Raw genomic sequence first — 17,046 nt, 5'->3', positions numbered from 1 at the left:
TTATCAGGGTTCAGCACATGTATTGCATAAGGCAGCCTAAATAAAACACTGAGTGGTCATATACTTGACATTTCTCAAGGTTGAAGACTCATTCTACATGAGTTGAGACAAGGAAATAAAAAGGCATCCTCTCCTGATGTCCCAGAGAGGTAAACATGCTCAGTTGTTGTCCAAAGAGGTGCTAACTGGCTACCATATCAGAACAATTTTGCAGGCTTTTGTTCATTTGAATAAGAGCAATAATGAGGATTTGTTAAGTCCTTGGTCTGTTCATGGGGTTATGCGCTTCCATTTAAAGTTTACAGAAAAACTTAACACCCCATTTTAGCCTGAACATGTACCACTTACTAATTAGTAAAAATGCATTCAAAGCCAGAGGGAGGGGAATAATTAATAATTAATAATTATAATTAATAATTTGAGCCTTCACAGTCAGTTTGAATTTCTCTCTTTTGGGACATCAGTTATTTTTGATGGTAATTTTCTATCGTAATGATGATGACTTTATATCAATACATCACTGCTATGTCAACACAAGTAGGGGCACAAGGTTTCCTTAAATGCATATTGTGTACCTTAAGTCTGACATCAGGTTATGAATTTACCGTTCTTAGCAGTGAACCACTGCTGAAGTTTACTGACACTGAAACACCTGTTGGATATAAGCTCATTTCGGCCACTTGTATCTGAGATCTCATTCTTTCGGTGATAACCCAAAGTTCATGACCATAGGTGAGGGTAGGAACGTAGATTGACTGGTAAATCAAGATCCCCGCCTTTCAGCTCAGCTCTGCCTTCACCATGACGGACCGGTACATCAACTGCATTACTGCTATCACTGCACCGATCCGACTGTCAATCTCACGCTCCCATCTCAACTCACTCGTGAACTAGACCCCGAGATATTTGTGTGGTATAATTTCTAAGTAAGTTGTGATGAGCTAAAGTTGTAGTATGCAATGCCATATGATAGCATGAAGTAGTCATATTGTGTTCTGATTATGACTGAAAGAAAAGCAAGATACAGCTGTATTAAAAAGGTGTTTTAAAGGCCTGTAAGCTATGGAAGGTAAAAACTGTGTAGTTGTGAACTGTTTATGATGGTGAAATACTGTCTATGGTAGAAAAACACTGTCTATGTAAACTCTTTATAATCACTGTAAGCCTTAAAAGAACATCTTATTGTAATCTTCCATAAAACAATTATTTTAAAAAAAATATACAAAGAAGCCTATAAATAATGCTGTCTGAGGCCAGCAGTAACTCAGGCTAAAACTGGAAGCAGGCCAGGGGGAGATAAATATTGGTGTAAACTGTGCTTAAAAAGTAATTAAAAAATAAATAAATAACTAAGTGGAAAACCTTGAAACAGCCAAAGAATAAACAAGCAGGTGCAAGATAAATCAAAATGAAGCCTGTGGAAAGTCCCCAACAGACCCAGGGCAAAAAGATGACTTTTGGTGTAAAAATAGGGATGGTAAAGGGATGGACATTCGGCATGGAAAGGTCCAGACCCTAAGGAATATAAGATGAAGCCTCCAGCCATTTTATTGAGAGCACTTCATGTGTACTCAGCTTGCATTGTGAACTGCTCTCCTTTTTTATCGACATTAAAGTCTTTGCTGCTCAGAATCCTGTCTCCTGCTGATGATTCTGCTGGACTTGGAGAGAAGAGGCAGAGGCAAGAGAGAGGCAGGAGTGTCAGCACAACTGATGGAGATTTGTGGAGGAAAAAAATAGAGTTAAGTCAACTACTGCAGAGGATGCAAACTTTTTTAAACACAAAGTTATGTCAATATTGCATTGATTGACTGTACAAAAAGTTTGTCTCTTTATTGAAGAATCACTCGATGGAGGTTTGTAGAGGAAAAAAAATACTTCTTCTGTGCACCGACTATCGGCGGGGTGGTTCTGCTTTGCGGGCCGGGTCCTGCTCGGGGTTTCCTCAGCATTTCAACATACAGCATTTCTTTATAATTTCAGTCTTTTGAAATGTTAAAATCATATTGAGGTGGTATGGAAAGTGAAACTGAAAGGATGAATGACATGAAAATTAAAAATTTTTATGAGTTGAGATTTTGTTTTATTTGTCTTTTTAGTAATGTTGTTCTCATGTTGTTAACTGCTTTCCTGCCTGTACAACATCCCCTGGACGTCCGCCCGTCCTGGGTGAGGGATCCCTCCTCTGCTGCTCACCCTGAGGCTTCTTCCAGTGTTTCCCTGTTAAAGGTTCTTCTGGGAGTTTCTCCTTAGTCGATGTGAGGGTCGAAGGGCAGAGGGTGTTGCTGATGTTATGTTAAGCCCTTTGAGACAAACTGCTTGTAAAAATGGGCTGTACAAATAAAGTTGTCTTGTCTTGTCTTGTCTTGTCTCGAGGCTGACGAAGATGATTCCCCAGAGTATGTCCCAGAAGAATCTGAAAAAGAAGGCGAAGGAAAATTTGCACCCTGATCGCAGTGGATGCATTGTGGAAATCCATAAACACAGAAGAATCCATCCCAGAGTTTCTCTGCCACTCTCTTTGCAGTCTGGTCCTGACACTGAAAAGCATGGACTAGTTTTGTGAAATGATTAGTGATCATACCCCCCAGACCTTAAAGAGTTAGGGACAGCAAACTGGAACCTCTTGCACTTGGTCAGCAGGTCCTTTCAGACCTGATAGAGAACTCTGCACATCTCCCTTCTTCTTGAAAATTGGCACCAAAACAATCCTGTCTCATTCCTCAGGCATCCTCTCACTCTCTAAGATCTTGTAAGGCCTTGTTTGTACAAACAAACCAGTTAAAACCAACTGCCTTCCCACTCTTCATCCTTTTCAATGCCAGCATGAACAAACGCACATGAACAAAGTGTGTGTTGAACTTATTAAGCCTGACAGCTCTGTCCTGCATTTCATCTGAGCCAACAATAACACATCTTGGGAGGCCAGAAGAAAAATGTGTAATTGACAGACATCTGTTTCCAAAATTTCGAAGGGTTATTTACATTCTATCTAACTGACTAAAAATTCAGATTTAGATTTTCTAATCATTAGAGTGGACTTTTTCCATGGCCCCATCAGGCCGAGCCCAAAGCAAGGACAAGGGTCTGTCCTAGACTAGGCCCACTACCCATAAGGGGTCTGGTGCAATGTGGGCAGCAAACAAAGGTGGGGACCTTGGTGGTCCGATCGTCGGTTGTTGAAGATAATTGTTGGGACGTGGAATGCCGCTTCTCTGGTGGGGAAGGAGCCTCACCGAGAGATACCAGCTAGATATAGTCGGGCTTACCTCTACACACAACATGGGCTCTGACAGAGATAGATAGATAGATAGATAGATAGATGCCTCATTGATCCCAAGGGAAATTTACTATGCAGTAGCATCAGCACAAACCAGCATGCATTAAAGCATGAAGTATAAAAATACAGAATAGGCTATATAACAAAAAAATTAAATACAATAATAGAATAAAAACATTCCAATAGTGTGCAAACAATTGTTGAGTGAGAAAGTGACAAAGAAAGTGTGCAATGTGAACCATCCAGAGACACAGTCCAAATGTTAAGGACTGTGATGAATGAATGTTAAGAGTTGATTTCTCCCATGACACACCTCCAGGCATAACAACAACGGTAATGCAACAATTTTTCCACTGAATGTGAGTATAAAGGTGTTTCCACAATCTTGTTATTTCTGTGGAACAAATATTGGAACAGCATTCAATGTTTCAAAAGAATTACATCTTGTCAAGTAGATTCCAGAACAGAATAGCATGTGAGGACAAGTTTGTACAAACCCAAAGGCTGTACTGTTATTTGCTTTTATTCACATGTCATGCAATGTGTTTTGGGGAGTAGAGTGATGAGGACATTCATTATTTCTACAGCCATGAGAAAACAAAGATTGTTCTCAGCATTTGAACCAACATTTTACTGAAGCATTTTTCCCACTGCTCCCTCCTGTCTTAAGCATACAGTAGTGCAACCACTTCTAAAGAATCAGGACCATTTTGTACAGTTGATTTCTTTGATGAATAATCCCAATATCACTGACAAATTTCAAACAGGTTTCTGTGCATGTCACAGCACCAATCCTGTCCTGAAGTGGTGAAATCGCCAAATCGCTATATTTCCTTGTTTGTACTGCAAGATGGAGTTTCTTTCCAGAGCTACAATAAGCGCTGAGCCAAAATGCAATATGTCTTCTCGACCAATCGGAATTCGGTCAGCAATCATATAACACAAGTGAAAAGGCAGCATCCGAAAGTCTCGAACTTAAATAAATGAAAAAGCCGGAACGTATCAGTCAAGTAGCCCAGTAGTGGGCAAGTTCCATGGAGAAGGTGCCCGTTTTCAAGGCAATCGTCATTAAATTGTTTGGGTAGTACAATTTTCGGACTGGCAGACCGGGGTGGTGGTCCCTCTTTTTAAGAAGGGGGACCGGAGGATGTGCTCCAATTACAGAGGGATCACACTCCTCAGCCTCCCCGGGAAAGTCTATGCCAGGGTACTGGAGAGGAGAATCCGGCCGATAGTCGAACCTCGGATCCAAGAGGAACAATGCGGTTTTCGTCCTGGTCGTGGAACACTGGACCAGCTCTACACCCTCCACAGGGTGCTTGAGGGTTCATGGGAGTTTGCCCAACCGGTCCACATGTGTTTTGTGGACTTGGAGAAGGCATTCGACCGTGTTCCCCGTGGCATCCTGTGGGAGGTGCTCTGGGAGTATGGGGTCCGGGGTCCTTTGCTAAGGGCTGTGCGGTCTCTGTACTCTCGGAGCAGGAGCTTGGTCCGCATTGCCGGCAGTAAGTCGGACCTGTTCCCAGTGCATGTTGGCCTCCGGCAGGGCTGCCCTTTGTCACCGGTCCTGTTCATTATTTTTATGGACAGGATTTCTGGGCGCAGCCAGGGGCCGGAGGGTGTCTGGTTTGGGAACCACGGGATTTCATCTCTGCTTTGTGCGGATGATGTTGTCCTGTTGGCTTCTTCAGGCCAGGACCTTCAGCGTGCGCTGGGGAGGCTCGCAGCCGAGTGTGAAGCAGCTGGGATGAGAATCAGCACCTCTAAATCCGAGGCCATGGTTCTTGACCGGAAAAAGGTGGTCTGTCCCCTTCAGGTTGGAGGAGAGTTCCTGCCTCAAGTGGAGGAGTTTAAGTATCTCGGGGTCTTGTTCACGAGTGAGGGAAGATGGGAGCGTGAGATTGACAGGCGGATTGGTGCAGCGACTGCAGTAATGCGGTCGTTGTACCAGCCCGTCATGGTGAAGCGAGAGCTGAGCCGCAAGGTGAAGCTCTCAATCATCATTTAGAGAGCACTTTTTCGAGAAACCTCTTTCTATTAAAATCATGTCATCAAGAAAAAAGGTTCATTATTTTAAAAGACCTGATATGTAATCCAGCCTGAGTTGATGGTACTTGTTTTTGAAATGTGATTATGTGTTCCTGATTACATGTATTCATAACTGCTGTGCTGAATATTTTAGCATCCCTTAACTTGTGAACTGATAAATGGTTATAATTACATTATAGAATTGCAAAGCATTTGCTAATCCTTGTCATGTTGTGTATGAATGTTAAATAGGTGAGGTGAGACTTACCTGGGATCAGTTTATCTGCACGAGCATCATAGAGCATTCCCAGGGTGAAAGGTCGACCCAGAGCAACAATCTTCTTGGTATCAGAGGCCATTTCTCCAACCTGCTGAGAAATGTAAAGTAAGTGACCACACAGCCTTCAGTACTTCATGTACACTGTCTTCATCAGTAGGAGTTTCCTCACCTGGTGAAGCTGTGATGATCAGCTGAGTTTAGTGCGAGTCCTCTTGACTTGGAGCTTCCAGTCTGATGTTCTGTGATGCTGCAACATTATTTATATCGTATGAGAGGCTATCTTCTACCGACTCCTCCCATGACGCACCAACAACAGTCAAATATTTCAATAGATTTCAGATTTTTTCCACTGAAATTTGAGTATAAAGGTATTTCTGCAGTCCTGGCATTTCTGTGGAACAAATATCTGAGCAGTTGTCAATGTTCCAAAGGAATTACGTCTTATCAAATAAGTGCCAAAACAGGATAGCATGCCAGGACAAGTTTGTACAAACCCAAAGGTTTTATTATGATTTGCTTTTATTCACATGTCATGCAATATGTTTTTGAAAGCAGGGCAATGAGGGCAGTCAGTCATTATTTCTACAACCATGAGAAAACAAAGATTGTTTTCAGTATTTGAACCAACATTTTACTGCAGTATTTTTATATTATATATATTTTATATATTATATATATTTGACAGTCTGGGTCATGACAGTATTCATATTACCTGATTAAACTGAAGTATTCTCTAGAATGTGGGGCTGCTATCGGCCTCTTCGGTCCCCATGTGTATTTTGATGCAGGCGGCAAAATTCAAAATATATTCACAGTTTGTAATTTTCGAAACAACAACTGTACAGGACCCTGGAACAGTACTGCCAACGAGCCAGCATCTTAAACCAGCATAAGAGGGTTTGCATTTGTTCGTGTGTAACACATCAGTATCTTTATACATTGTTTTACCTCAAGGACAGCAACATCTAAATGTCTCAATGAAGTCTTTAATTTAGCAGCTGTGTCCTATGAAGTGCACACTGGAAGGGCCTGGAAGTGTGATGTCTGACTCAACAGTGACATGAGGTCAGGGTTGGAGTTAGCACTAAAAATGTCATGTTCATGTACATAAATGCTGTACATAAAATGTTGTCAGTATTATTATTAAACTGATTTTTATTTCAGGACTGAAGAGACTGACAGCAGCCCCACATTCTGGAGAATATTTCAGTTGAATCATGTGATGTAAAAAGTGTCATGACCCAGACTGTCCTCAGTGGAAAAATGCTTCAGTAAAATGTCCTCATCACTCTGCTCTCAGAAACATATTGCATTACATGTGAATCAGAGCAAATCACAATACAGCCTTCGGCACGCTACTCTGTTTTACTGACGCCTGTCTGTCTCAAGATACAAGATACAAGATAGGTTTATTTGTCACATACACAATCATACAGGGTACAATGTGCAGTGAAATTCTTTGTGTCCCTGCTACCAAAAAAATAGGTAAATAAAAAATTTTTAATTTAAAGAAAAAAAATAAATAAATAAAATTAAAATTAAATTTTAAAGAAAGTGAAAATGTGCATTATTTACATCAGTGGTGTTTACAACTAGTGCATGTAGTGCAGGTGGGAGTGAGATTGTCCAGATTAACGCTCACTGTTGAGCAGACGGATGGTCTGGAGGAAGAAGCTTCTCCTCATCCTCTCAGTGTTGGTTCTCAGGCAGCAGAACCGACGGCCTGATGGCAACAGGGAGAAGAGTGAGTGTCCGGGGTGATGGGGCTGCCTGAGGATCTTCTCAGCTCTCGACCTGCATCGTTTGATGTAAATGTCCTGCAGGTCGGGTAGAGTTGTTCTGATCGTCCTCTCAGCTGAGCGGACTACCCTCCTGAGGGCCGAGAGGTCCTGCTTTGTGCAGCTGCCCATCCATGTGGTGATGCTCCCACTCAAGATGCTCTCAGTGGTGCAGGTGTAGAAGTTCCTGAGCACCTTGAGGGGGAGCCTGAAGTCTCTGAGGCGTCTGAGGTGGAACAGACACTGCCTGGCCTTCTTCACAGTCCTGTTAACGTGCAGTGACCAGGACAGGTCCCGTGTGATGGTCACACCGAGGTATTTAAAACTGTCCACCCTCTCCACCTCAGACCCGCCGATGCAGAGTGGACGGATGTCCTTCTGCTGCTTCTTCCTGTAGTCCACAATCAGCTCCTTAGTTTTGCTGACGTTCAGCAGGAGGTTATTCTCCTGGCACCAGCTCTCCAGGTGGGTGACCTCCTTCCTGTAGGCCTCCCCCTTGTTGTGGGAGATTAACCCCACGATGGCTGTGTCGTCAGCAAACTTTATGATGGTGTTACTGTCTGATGTGGACACACAGTCATGTGTGTACAGGGAGTACAGCAGGGGACTCAGCACGCAGCCTTGGGGGGATCCAGTGTTGAGGGTGAGAGGGGATGAGCTATGGGGGCCCACGCGTACCACCTGTTGTCTGCCAGTAAGGAAGCTGTGGATCCACCTGCACAGGGAGGAGTTCAGTCCAAGATCACACAGCTTGGTTACCAGTCTGGAGGGGACTATGGTATTGAATGCTGAGCTGTAGTCTACAAACAGCACTCTCACATAGTTCCCCATCCTAGTGTCTACGTGGGAAAGTGTCTTGTGCAGCAGGAAGGTTATGGCGTCGTCTGTGGATCTGTCTGGGCGGTATGCAAACTGTAGGGGGTCCAGGGTGGGGGGCAGAGAGGAGGTGATGAATGTTTTGACCAGCTTCTCAAAACATTTCATCACCACAGATGTGAGGGCAATGGGGCGATAGTCATTGGGGTTACTGGGCTTGGCTGTCTTTGGGACGGGGACTACAACAGACTTCTTAAAGCAGGTGGGAATCACACACTGTGAGAGGGAGAGGTTGAATATCGTTGTAAACACCGGTGCGAGCTGTTCTGCGCAGGCTTTGAGGACTCGACCGCTAATGCCGTCAGGCCCTGCTGCTTTCCTGGTGTTTACACTTTTAAACATCCTCCTCACCTCCAGCTCCGTCACAGTGAGCGTCACCTCTCCGCCGGCTGGGAGCGCAGCTTCTTGCCTGCTGTCCGACTCGAAGCGAGCAAAGAAGTTGTTGAGCTCATCAGCCAGAGAAGCGTCGACTCTCATCTCGGGTGGATGTGTAGCTTTGTAGTCCGTGATGGTGCGTAGTCCCTGCCACGGCGTCCTGGAGTTGCTCCCCTCCATCTGCAGCTCCAGTCTTGCGGCGTAGCGGCGTTTAGCCTCCTTCACCGTCCTACGGACAGCGTAGGTGGCTGCCCTGTACAGCGTCATGTCTCCGGTGGCGAGTCCTGAGTTGTAGGCGGCGGTGCGGGTCCTCAGCGCGTCGCGGACAGTTTTGTCCACCCACGGCTTCTGGTTGGGAAAAGTTCTGGTGGTGGCTGTTGGTGTTACGTCTTCCACCATTTTCCCGATAAATCCCACAACCGCTTCCGTGAACTCGTTGAGGTCACCGTCCGAGCTGCACCGAATCATGTCCCAGTCCGCTGAATCCAGTGCGCCCCGCAGAGCGGCCTCTGATTGGTCAGTCCACCGTGTTACTTCTCTGACTGCAGGAGATTCCTGCTTCAGCCGTTGTTTGTATTTCGGCATGAGAAGGACTGCACTGTGGTCCGAAAGGCCAAACGGAGGCAGAGACTTGGCCCTGTAACCATCCTTGAAAGGAGAGTAACAGTGGTCCAGAGTCCTCTCTCCTCTGGTGGGGCAGTCGATGTGTTGTTTAAACTCTGGTATCACCTTCCTCAGGTTAGCACGGTTGAAGTCCCCGGTCACGATGAGGGCTGCGTCAGGCTGGTTAGCTTGATAGGTGGATATAGCCTCATGTAGCTCGGTGAGAGCAGTGTCCGTGTTCGCCTGAGGTGGGATGTAAACAGCACTGATGATGACCGAAGTAAACTCGCGGGGCAGGTAGAAAGGATGGCACTGGATGGTTAGGAGCTCCAGGTCAGGGGAACATGAGTGTCTGAGAGACAAAACGTTCCTGTTGTCACACCAGTTGGTGTTCACCATCAGACACACACCACCTCCCCTTGATTTACCAGACTCGCCCGTCCTGTCCTTGCGGTGAACTGAGAAGAACTCTGCTGGTTGAACAGCGTGGTCCGGAGTCAGGGGAGTCAGCCATGTCTCAGTGAGGCAGATGACATTACAGTCTCGTATATCCCTCTGGAACTTTATTCTGGCCCTGAGTTCATCAAGCTTGTTTTCCAGTGACTGGACATTGGCGAGTAGGATGCTGGGCAGAGGTGAATGATGTTCTCTACGTCTCAGTCTGTTCCTAACGCCGGCTCGTTTCCCTCGGGGCCTTCTCCGTGACCTGCGGCCTGAGCGTCCATTGTTGTTGTTGTTGTTGGGCCAGGTCGGGTCCGGGATTAAGTTGATAGGAGCCCAGTTTGAGTACTGTGCTCCAAGGTTGATTAATGTCTGTCTGTCGTATGTGTTACGACCTACAACAGGATGGCTTAACAAGTTGAAAATTACGCTAAAAACGACTATATACAAACAAATTCCGGGAGCAGGTACGACAGCGTCCGACCTCACCAGCGCCATCTTGATATGTGTGTCATGTCATGTTATGGTAGCATCTTGTTGACCATACATAACTCTTTTGAAACATTGAAAGCTGTTCAAATATTATAAATTTATATTTTATATTTTATAAATATTATAAAATATAAATTTGAAAACATCTTTATACTCAAATTTCAGTGGAGGAACTCCATTGAAATATTTACCTGTTACATTACAAAATGGTTGTTGTCTTGAGGTGTGCCATGGGAGGAGTCAGTAGAAGAAAACATCTGATAGGATATGAATAATGTTGCAGCATCACAGAACATCAGACTGGAAGCTCCAGTTGGAAGTCAAGAAGACTCGCACACAATTCAGCTGATCATCACATCTTCACCAGGTGAGGAAAGTCCTCCTGATGAAGACAGTGTAAATGAAGTGCTGAAGGCTGTGTGTTCACTTACCTTACATTTCTGAACAGGTTGGAGAAATGGCCTCAAAGACCAAAGCACCTGCTGATGTTCAGAAAAGTGATCTGATGGCATGTAAGTCTTGACTCCACTACTCTCTTGTTTCAAAGATATTTCTAAATATATGTGCCTGTCACAGCTCTGCTAGCAGGAACTTCATTTCATAAATCTGTAACACTATTTCAACCTATTTAACATTGATACACATGATAAGAAGATAAGAAAACGTGTCCATGCTTTTTGAGTCATAAGACAGCTTATTAATGACTAATGGCCAGCAGAATGAGTACTAACACATTTTGTTCTCTCCATCAGATGCCCGTGATCTCACGCTGGATCCAGACACTGCAAACAACCGCCTCACTCTGTCTGAGGGAAACAGAAAGGCAACATATGGAGCATGGCAGTCATATCCTGATCGCCCAGAGAGGTTTGCTGCACATCCTCAGGTGTTTTCTAGAGACAGCCTGAAGGAGAGCTCTTACTGGGAGGTAGAATGGAGCACCAGTCCTGATGAATCTGTTTATGTAGGGGTCGCATACGGTGAGATTGACAGAAAATCAACAAGCTCAGACAGCCAGTTTGGAAACAATCCCATGTCTTGGTGCTTTGGCCAATATGCTTCACCTGGTTCACCACAACCTGTACTCAGAGCATGGCACAATGGTCAGGTGTGGCAGGGTCCTTTTCCCTGTGGTGGCTGTAAAAGGGTTGGGGTGTTACTGAACTATGATGCTGGCACTCTGTCCTTCTACAATGTCTCCTTTGGTGACCCGACTCACCTCTACACCTTTCAGACCAAGTTCACTGAGTCTGTGTACCCATGCTTCTGGGTTGGAAAATGTGGCAATTACTTAGTTCTGACAGGATTCATGTAGGAGCAGCTATGAAGAATGTTGAGATGAATGTGGCTTTAGATTTAAGCCATTTTAGCTTTAAATCCCAGAGGGACCAGGGTTCTTGATTGGTTCATGTTCGTTCTATGTGCAGCCTTCATCACAAACCAGTTTGTGATTCACAGATTCTCAATCAGTTTTCACTGTTTGGCTCATCACAGATATGTTTTCAGTTGTAACTTTCTGTTGTAAGTCCTTATATCAGTCGAGTCAAAATGATTTGCTGGTGAGATTTACACGTTTGAAACTTGACCTCTACTGAAAACTGAAACTGGATTGTGCACCTCACAGCACACTACATTTTGTAAGAAGTACTTTTTTAATAATTATAAGAACATAAGAGATAATTGTGCCAATGTGATAACAACCAGTGATGTGAAGGCTGGTAGTAAGTCTGTCAATGATCCTGAGGTTTTGATTTTTACTTATTTTGCTTCTTATTGATAAGGAATTCTATTACCAGGATGACCTTTATAGATCACTCCAAGATATCTGCTGCTGAGAATTGCTACTTCAGACCAGTGAAGGCTCAGATCACTCAGATCAGATCAGTTCTACTAAATCTGGCAGCCCTTTCTGAATTCAGAGAAGCTAATAAACATACTGTTAAAAATCGTGTACAGGCTTAACATATGTTACTTTCCTCTGTGATATTATATGATACAGTGAAGAGAGAAAGTCACTTTATGTCCTGGATTTATGATTTACAAGTTCCAGAAAGGATTGAGCTTTAAACCTTTGTGACACTCAACTTTGAAATCAACAGGAAATAAGGACGTAGCACACAGTGGTAAGCTGAGGTCTCCACTTTATTGAATATTCTGCTCAAGAGAACAGTGAACATATCCAACATTTGTTTCAGTGTCAGTAAACATCAGCAGTGTGTTTAAAATTCTGACAAAATGCTGTGAGCAGTGGTTTAAATTAATAAACTGATGCCAGATTTAAGGTACACACCTGAGAAAAACTGAAAGATTCCTCTTGTCATTTAAGAAGATACACAAAGCACAAAGAAGAAAAGGAGCAAACACTCAAATTTCATCAATATGCACTTAAGGTAATCTTATGCCTGGCTTAATAAATTCAACCCAACCAGCTAAGCTATGACTTTTTATTTCAGCATACTGATGTGATTGATTGAAGCTAATCATCAATAGGATAGAAAATTACCATAAAAAATAGCTGAGAGAAATTCAAACTGACTGTGAAGTTGTGAAGCAAAAGTCAGTTTGGGAAAAAGGCTTAAAAGTCAAACTCAAACATAACGACATGTATAGTCACTTTATGACACCATTAATTATCCTATCATTCCCTCTGGATTTGAATGCATTTTTACTAATTAGTAGGTGGTACATGTTGAGGCTAAAATGGGGTGATACGTTTTTCTTTAACTTTAAATGTAAGCGCATATAACAGACCAAGGATCTAACAAATCCTTGTCATTGTTCTTATGCAAATGAACAAAAGCCTGCATAGTTGTTGTCGCGTGCAGCCCACAGGCCTGGGTAAACAGGCTCAGTGAATGTGGCGCTGTAGGTGTGGAGGTGACTCAGTCTGTTAGAGGTGACTTTGTAGAAGGACATAGTGCCACCAGGGCAGTCCAGGAACACCCCAACTCTATTGAGGCCTCCAGAGGGAATAGGTAATTTTATTTCCTTATCATTATGAAAGGTCTTAAGTGTGTTTTCATCTGATCTTTTGCCAAAAACCCACGACATATCATTATTTCCAAGTTCGGCCCCTTTACCTTTTCCTTTTCTCTCAACTCCCTTGTACCCTAACAATACATACACAGAATCATTAGAAGTATTGCTCCACTCCACCTCCCAGTAATGGCGCCCAGTTAACCCCTCTTTGCACAACACTTGAGGAAGTTCATTAAACCTCTCTGGGACATCAGGATACGACTGCCAGTTTCCAAAGGATATCTTTTTGTTTTCTTGAGACAGAATGAGTTTGTTGTATGCAGTGTCTGGATCCAGGGTGAGATCAGTGGCATCTGATGGAGAGAGAAAACAAAATGTGCTATCAATCGTTGTGATGGTCAAACAGGTTTCTGGAGGAGAGGAAATTATACAGGATAGTTTTTACTCAAAGCATTTCAATTACTTACACCAAATCAAATCTTTACTGTCGGTGATGCTCTTCACAGGAGGAAGGTCGGGCTTTGAGAAGTCATCAGTGACCAGGATGCCATTTCTGTAATGGTAGATGGTTGCTCCTTTGTGTTTGTTGTTATCAATGGCTCCTATCAGGAAAAGAAATCGGCTGCTGCCCTTCAGTCCTTTGGCAAGACTGCCAACTCGTTCTGCTTCTTCTCTCGTTTTGGTTATTGCTTCACCTGAGTAGTACCACAGGTCTTCACTGGTGCTCTCTGCTTCACGTGACTCCAAGAAGGCTGCCATCACATCAAGACCAGGGTCAGGAGTCTCCAGGGAAGTGAAAACAAAGCACAGGGCCTCCTCTACACCTGGAGCAAGAACCTCTCTGTCCAGCTCTGACTGACTTTGGACAATCTTCATTCCATCCATGGTATCTACACAGGACTTGATGATGTTGATTTCTCTCTCTTCCTGATCCAGCCACTTGTCTAGATTTTTATAGCTGAATGGTGACTTCTGTCTGTCTTCAAGGAGTTGGTTTACCGAGCTCTCATCTTCTTTACCTTCACGGATGAGGGGGAATTTCTCTGCCATGGTCTGCTTGAGGTTGGACTCATAGTACTCACACAACTGTTGGAATCTGGTTAACTCAGCTTGAATCTGTGGAAAATTCTGCACCACTTTGTCAACCAGAGAATCATTGCACCTCATTCTGATTTCTCTTAATTCCTGCAGAGCATCCTGTGCCTTCCTCACCAGTCCAACGCTGATCCCACTCACCAGCTCAGCAGTTTTAGAGTGAAAAAAGTTCAGTGGCATCAGCCAGACCTCCAGTGGAACACTGTTGTCTCCATTCCCTCCCAGTAGCTTTGGAAGTTCTACGTAGGTCTTCACTGCATCTGTAAATGTTGCAGGGTTGCTTTCAAGAATGAAATCTCCATAGAATTTGCAGGAGAATTTGTTGGTCAGATCTTTTTCTTCTTCTGTCAGCTTGATGTCAACTCTGCCCTCAATACTAAATGAGGGGATCTTCTTTATCACAGCTTCCATGCTGCCCTGGATGTCCTGAACGCTGCTGTCTTCTAACTTCTCACTGTCAAACACAAAGAAAGCATTTGCCCCATACAGGATGCCTGTGACTACATGAGTTGCCAAACCCTTCTCAATAATACCTGTCTGCTGGGTGTTCATTTCTTTAAGGTCAATCACTGACAACTCCTTGAAGTTGGTGGTAGCTTTGTACTGACACGTCACTCTGCTCTGATTTTTGAACTGTTTCTTATCATTCAGATACTTGGCAGATCCTCCAACTTCAACCAGTCCACTCAGGAAACTGGCCTTGAGAGAAGCATCAACTTTCAGCATCGAAGACCTGGATTCAATGGTGTCAGATGCGGTAATTTCAAATTCACTGAAGGGCTTACTGGTTTCAGTTATATTTGCTTGTAGAGTTTCATCATCCCACAGTCTCAAACCTATAGAAAATGGAAAAACACCAAATAGCAGAAAAATATTTTTGTTAACATAACATTACAAAGGACCTAATCATAATCCTTTATGCTTGTGCATGTTGCAGGTTCTTAATTTGTCAGCAACTAATACATTTGCTTGTTTGTTTGATTCATCCCTTGACATCACCTGATGTCCTTGTGCTTTATTTTCTCTCAGGTTCTCATGGATCGTGGATGGACCTCCTGCTGCAGTCCTGCTCGAAAGTTACTGTGATTACTACTGTTCAGTCATAATCTTTAATCTTTCCTTATTGAAAAAATAATCTTTTTTTTAGTACCATTACTACTCTGCTGTAGCTACTGCCATTATTATTGTTACTAATATTGCTATCATAATCACCATAGTACCTTCTGTATACTTCATTGTCATTATCATTATCTACAATTCCAGTACTTCTGGTATTATTACTGCTGCTATGCATCTCTGCTTGTGTGCTCCTTCTCTCACGCCCCACCCCCTCTCCCTCTCTCTTTGTCTGTCTATCTTTCTCTCTCTCTCTCTCTCGTCAAGGCAGATGTCCGCCCATCTTGAGTCGGGGTCTGCCCCGAGGTTTCTGCCTTCTACAAGGCAGTTTTTTCTCGCCACTGTTGCCAAGTGCTTGGTCAAGGGGGGATGTTGGGCTCTCTCTATTTACAATTTAATGAAAGAGTTTCTTCTCAACCTGCTCTAACTGGAAAGTGTCATGAGATAACTTTTGTTGTGAATATATAAATAAACTGAATTGAATTGAAAGGAACTGAACTTGATGGTTTTTAGTATCTTGCTGGTTTACTGTAGTTTTTTATTTTTATACCTCGGTTTCCTGTGAAATATTCATCCCCTTTAAACGGACTGAACTAATTCAGCACAGGTCCAAGCAATTGGTGCTGGTAGTTTCAGAATTATTGAAATTGAGATTACCCGACTACAGTGAATGTCTCTCCAGTGACTGTAGTATAAAGACACATGTTTCTGGAGGGTCCAGTCACTGGTTATTCAGTATTCCTCGCTATAATTATGGCAGCATCGTGCTGTAGGGATGCTTCTTAGCAGCAGGCTGGGCAAGGCTTGTAAAGGTAGAGGGTACAATGAATGCAGCGAAATCTATGAAAATCCTGGAGGACAATGTGATTCAATTCAATTTTTTTATTCAGTCTGCAAGAGAACCATGAGTTGAGAGAGAAGTTATTTTCCAGCAAGACAAAGACCTGAAGCATACAGGTCTAGGTATGCTAGGTGGAGGGGCCAAGTCAAAGCCCAGACCTCAATCCAATAGAGGATTTCTGGCTGGCTGGACTTGAAAAGCCTGTTTAGTTTTATTAAGTTTAAGTCAAGGCTTACCTGGGAGAAGCTCATTTTTCCGAGCATCATAGAGCATTCCTAGGGTGAAAGGTTGACCCAGGGCAACAACCTTCATGTTATCAGAGGCCATTTCTCCAACCTGTAAGTGACCACACAGACTTCAGTGCTTCATTTACACTGTCGTCCCTAACACTGGGAATCAAGTTTCCTCAACAGGAAGGATGATAAAAACAAAAACCAGGAAGGCTGACAGTTCACTGTACTTACACATGCAGTATTTTCCTCTATAGAGATTAGTCTGACAGTGATGGCTTTACACAAATTGGAGTTCAGTGAAAGTCTAAACATAAATGCATTTTTGTCATCCTCCATTTCTGTCCACCCATTTTGTCCTCACCTGGTGAAGGTGTGAGCTGATGAGCTGAGTTGTGTGCGAGTCTTCTTCTCCTTCTTCTTCTTCTTCTTCTTGGCTTCCAGCTGGAGCTGCCAGTGTGATGATCCCTGATGCTGTGAGAGTATTTATATCCTGTCAGACACTCTCTTCCACTGTCTCCTCCCTTGAAAACACCTTTAGTTATGAAACTACTATTTGGCCCCAACTTGCCTGTTTGCCCTAAATGCTTCATGTATGTTGAAAATCATACTGGTTACATCACACAGCAGAA

The 17,046-nt window shown here is 43.5% G+C and overlaps 2 protein-coding genes and 1 long non-coding RNA gene across 3 annotated transcripts; 1 reads left to right on the top strand and 2 right to left on the bottom strand.

The window, feature by feature from the left end:
* Positions 1 to 2,244: 2,244 nt before the first annotated feature.
* On the bottom strand, positions 2,245 to 5,987 carry LOC124053240. Its single transcript, XR_006842116.1, has 3 exons — positions 5,758 to 5,987; positions 5,577 to 5,676; positions 2,245 to 2,416 (listed from the first exon to the last, which is right to left on the bottom strand). It is a non-coding gene; the product is annotated as an uncharacterized LOC124053240 (long non-coding RNA).
* Positions 5,988 to 10,453: 4,466 nt separating this feature from the next.
* On the top strand, positions 10,454 to 11,468 carry LOC124053124 (stonustoxin subunit beta-like). The gene is made up of 3 exons (XM_046378089.1): positions 10,454 to 10,520; positions 10,602 to 10,665; positions 10,906 to 11,468. The coding sequence occupies exons 2-3, from the start codon at positions 10,611 to 10,613 to the stop codon at positions 11,466 to 11,468; spliced, it is 618 nt and encodes a 205-aa protein (XP_046234045.1). The 5' UTR covers positions 10,454 to 10,520; positions 10,602 to 10,610.
* A 200-nt stretch (positions 11,469 to 11,668) lies between these two features.
* LOC124053233 (neoverrucotoxin subunit alpha-like) lies at positions 11,669 to 17,046 on the bottom strand. Its single transcript, XM_046378275.1, has 4 exons — positions 16,779 to 17,046; positions 16,421 to 16,520; positions 13,600 to 15,063; positions 11,669 to 13,485 (listed from the first exon to the last, which is right to left on the bottom strand). Exons 2-4 carry the CDS (start codon positions 16,509 to 16,511, stop codon positions 12,935 to 12,937), a joined length of 2,106 nt encoding a protein of 701 aa, XP_046234231.1. The 5' UTR covers positions 16,512 to 16,520; positions 16,779 to 17,046; the 3' UTR covers positions 11,669 to 12,934.

Source organism: Scatophagus argus, chromosome 21 (assembly GCF_020382885.2).
Source record: "Scatophagus argus isolate fScaArg1 chromosome 21, fScaArg1.pri, whole genome shotgun sequence".
Classification (NCBI taxonomy): Eukaryota; Metazoa; Chordata; class Actinopteri; family Scatophagidae; genus Scatophagus; species Scatophagus argus.
The sequence above is the reverse complement of the archived record's forward strand: the minus strand, read 5'-3'. Positions and strand labels throughout refer to the sequence as shown.

Bases quoted from the DNA above. Each gene is read 5' to 3' on its own strand.
- LOC124053124 (XM_046378089.1), top strand. From the start codon at position 10,611: ATGGCCTCAAAGACCAAAGCACCTGCTGATGTTCAGAAAAGTGATCTG. The intron at 10,666-10,905 runs GTAAGTCTTGAC...TCTCTCCATCAG, and splicing joins GAAAAGTGATCTGATGGCAT to ATGCCCGTGATCTCACGCTG.
- LOC124053233 (XM_046378275.1), bottom strand. From the start codon at position 16,511: ATGGCCTCTGATAACATGAAGGTTGTTGCCCTGGGTCAACCTTTCACC. The intron at 15,064-16,420 runs GTAAGCCTTGAC...CATTTTCTATAG, and splicing joins GAAAAATGAGCTTCTCCCAG to GTTTGAGACTGTGGGATGAT. The intron at 13,486-13,599 runs GTAAGTAATTGA...TCTCTCCATCAG, and splicing joins CAGTAAAGATTTGATTTGGT to ATGCCACTGATCTCACCCTG.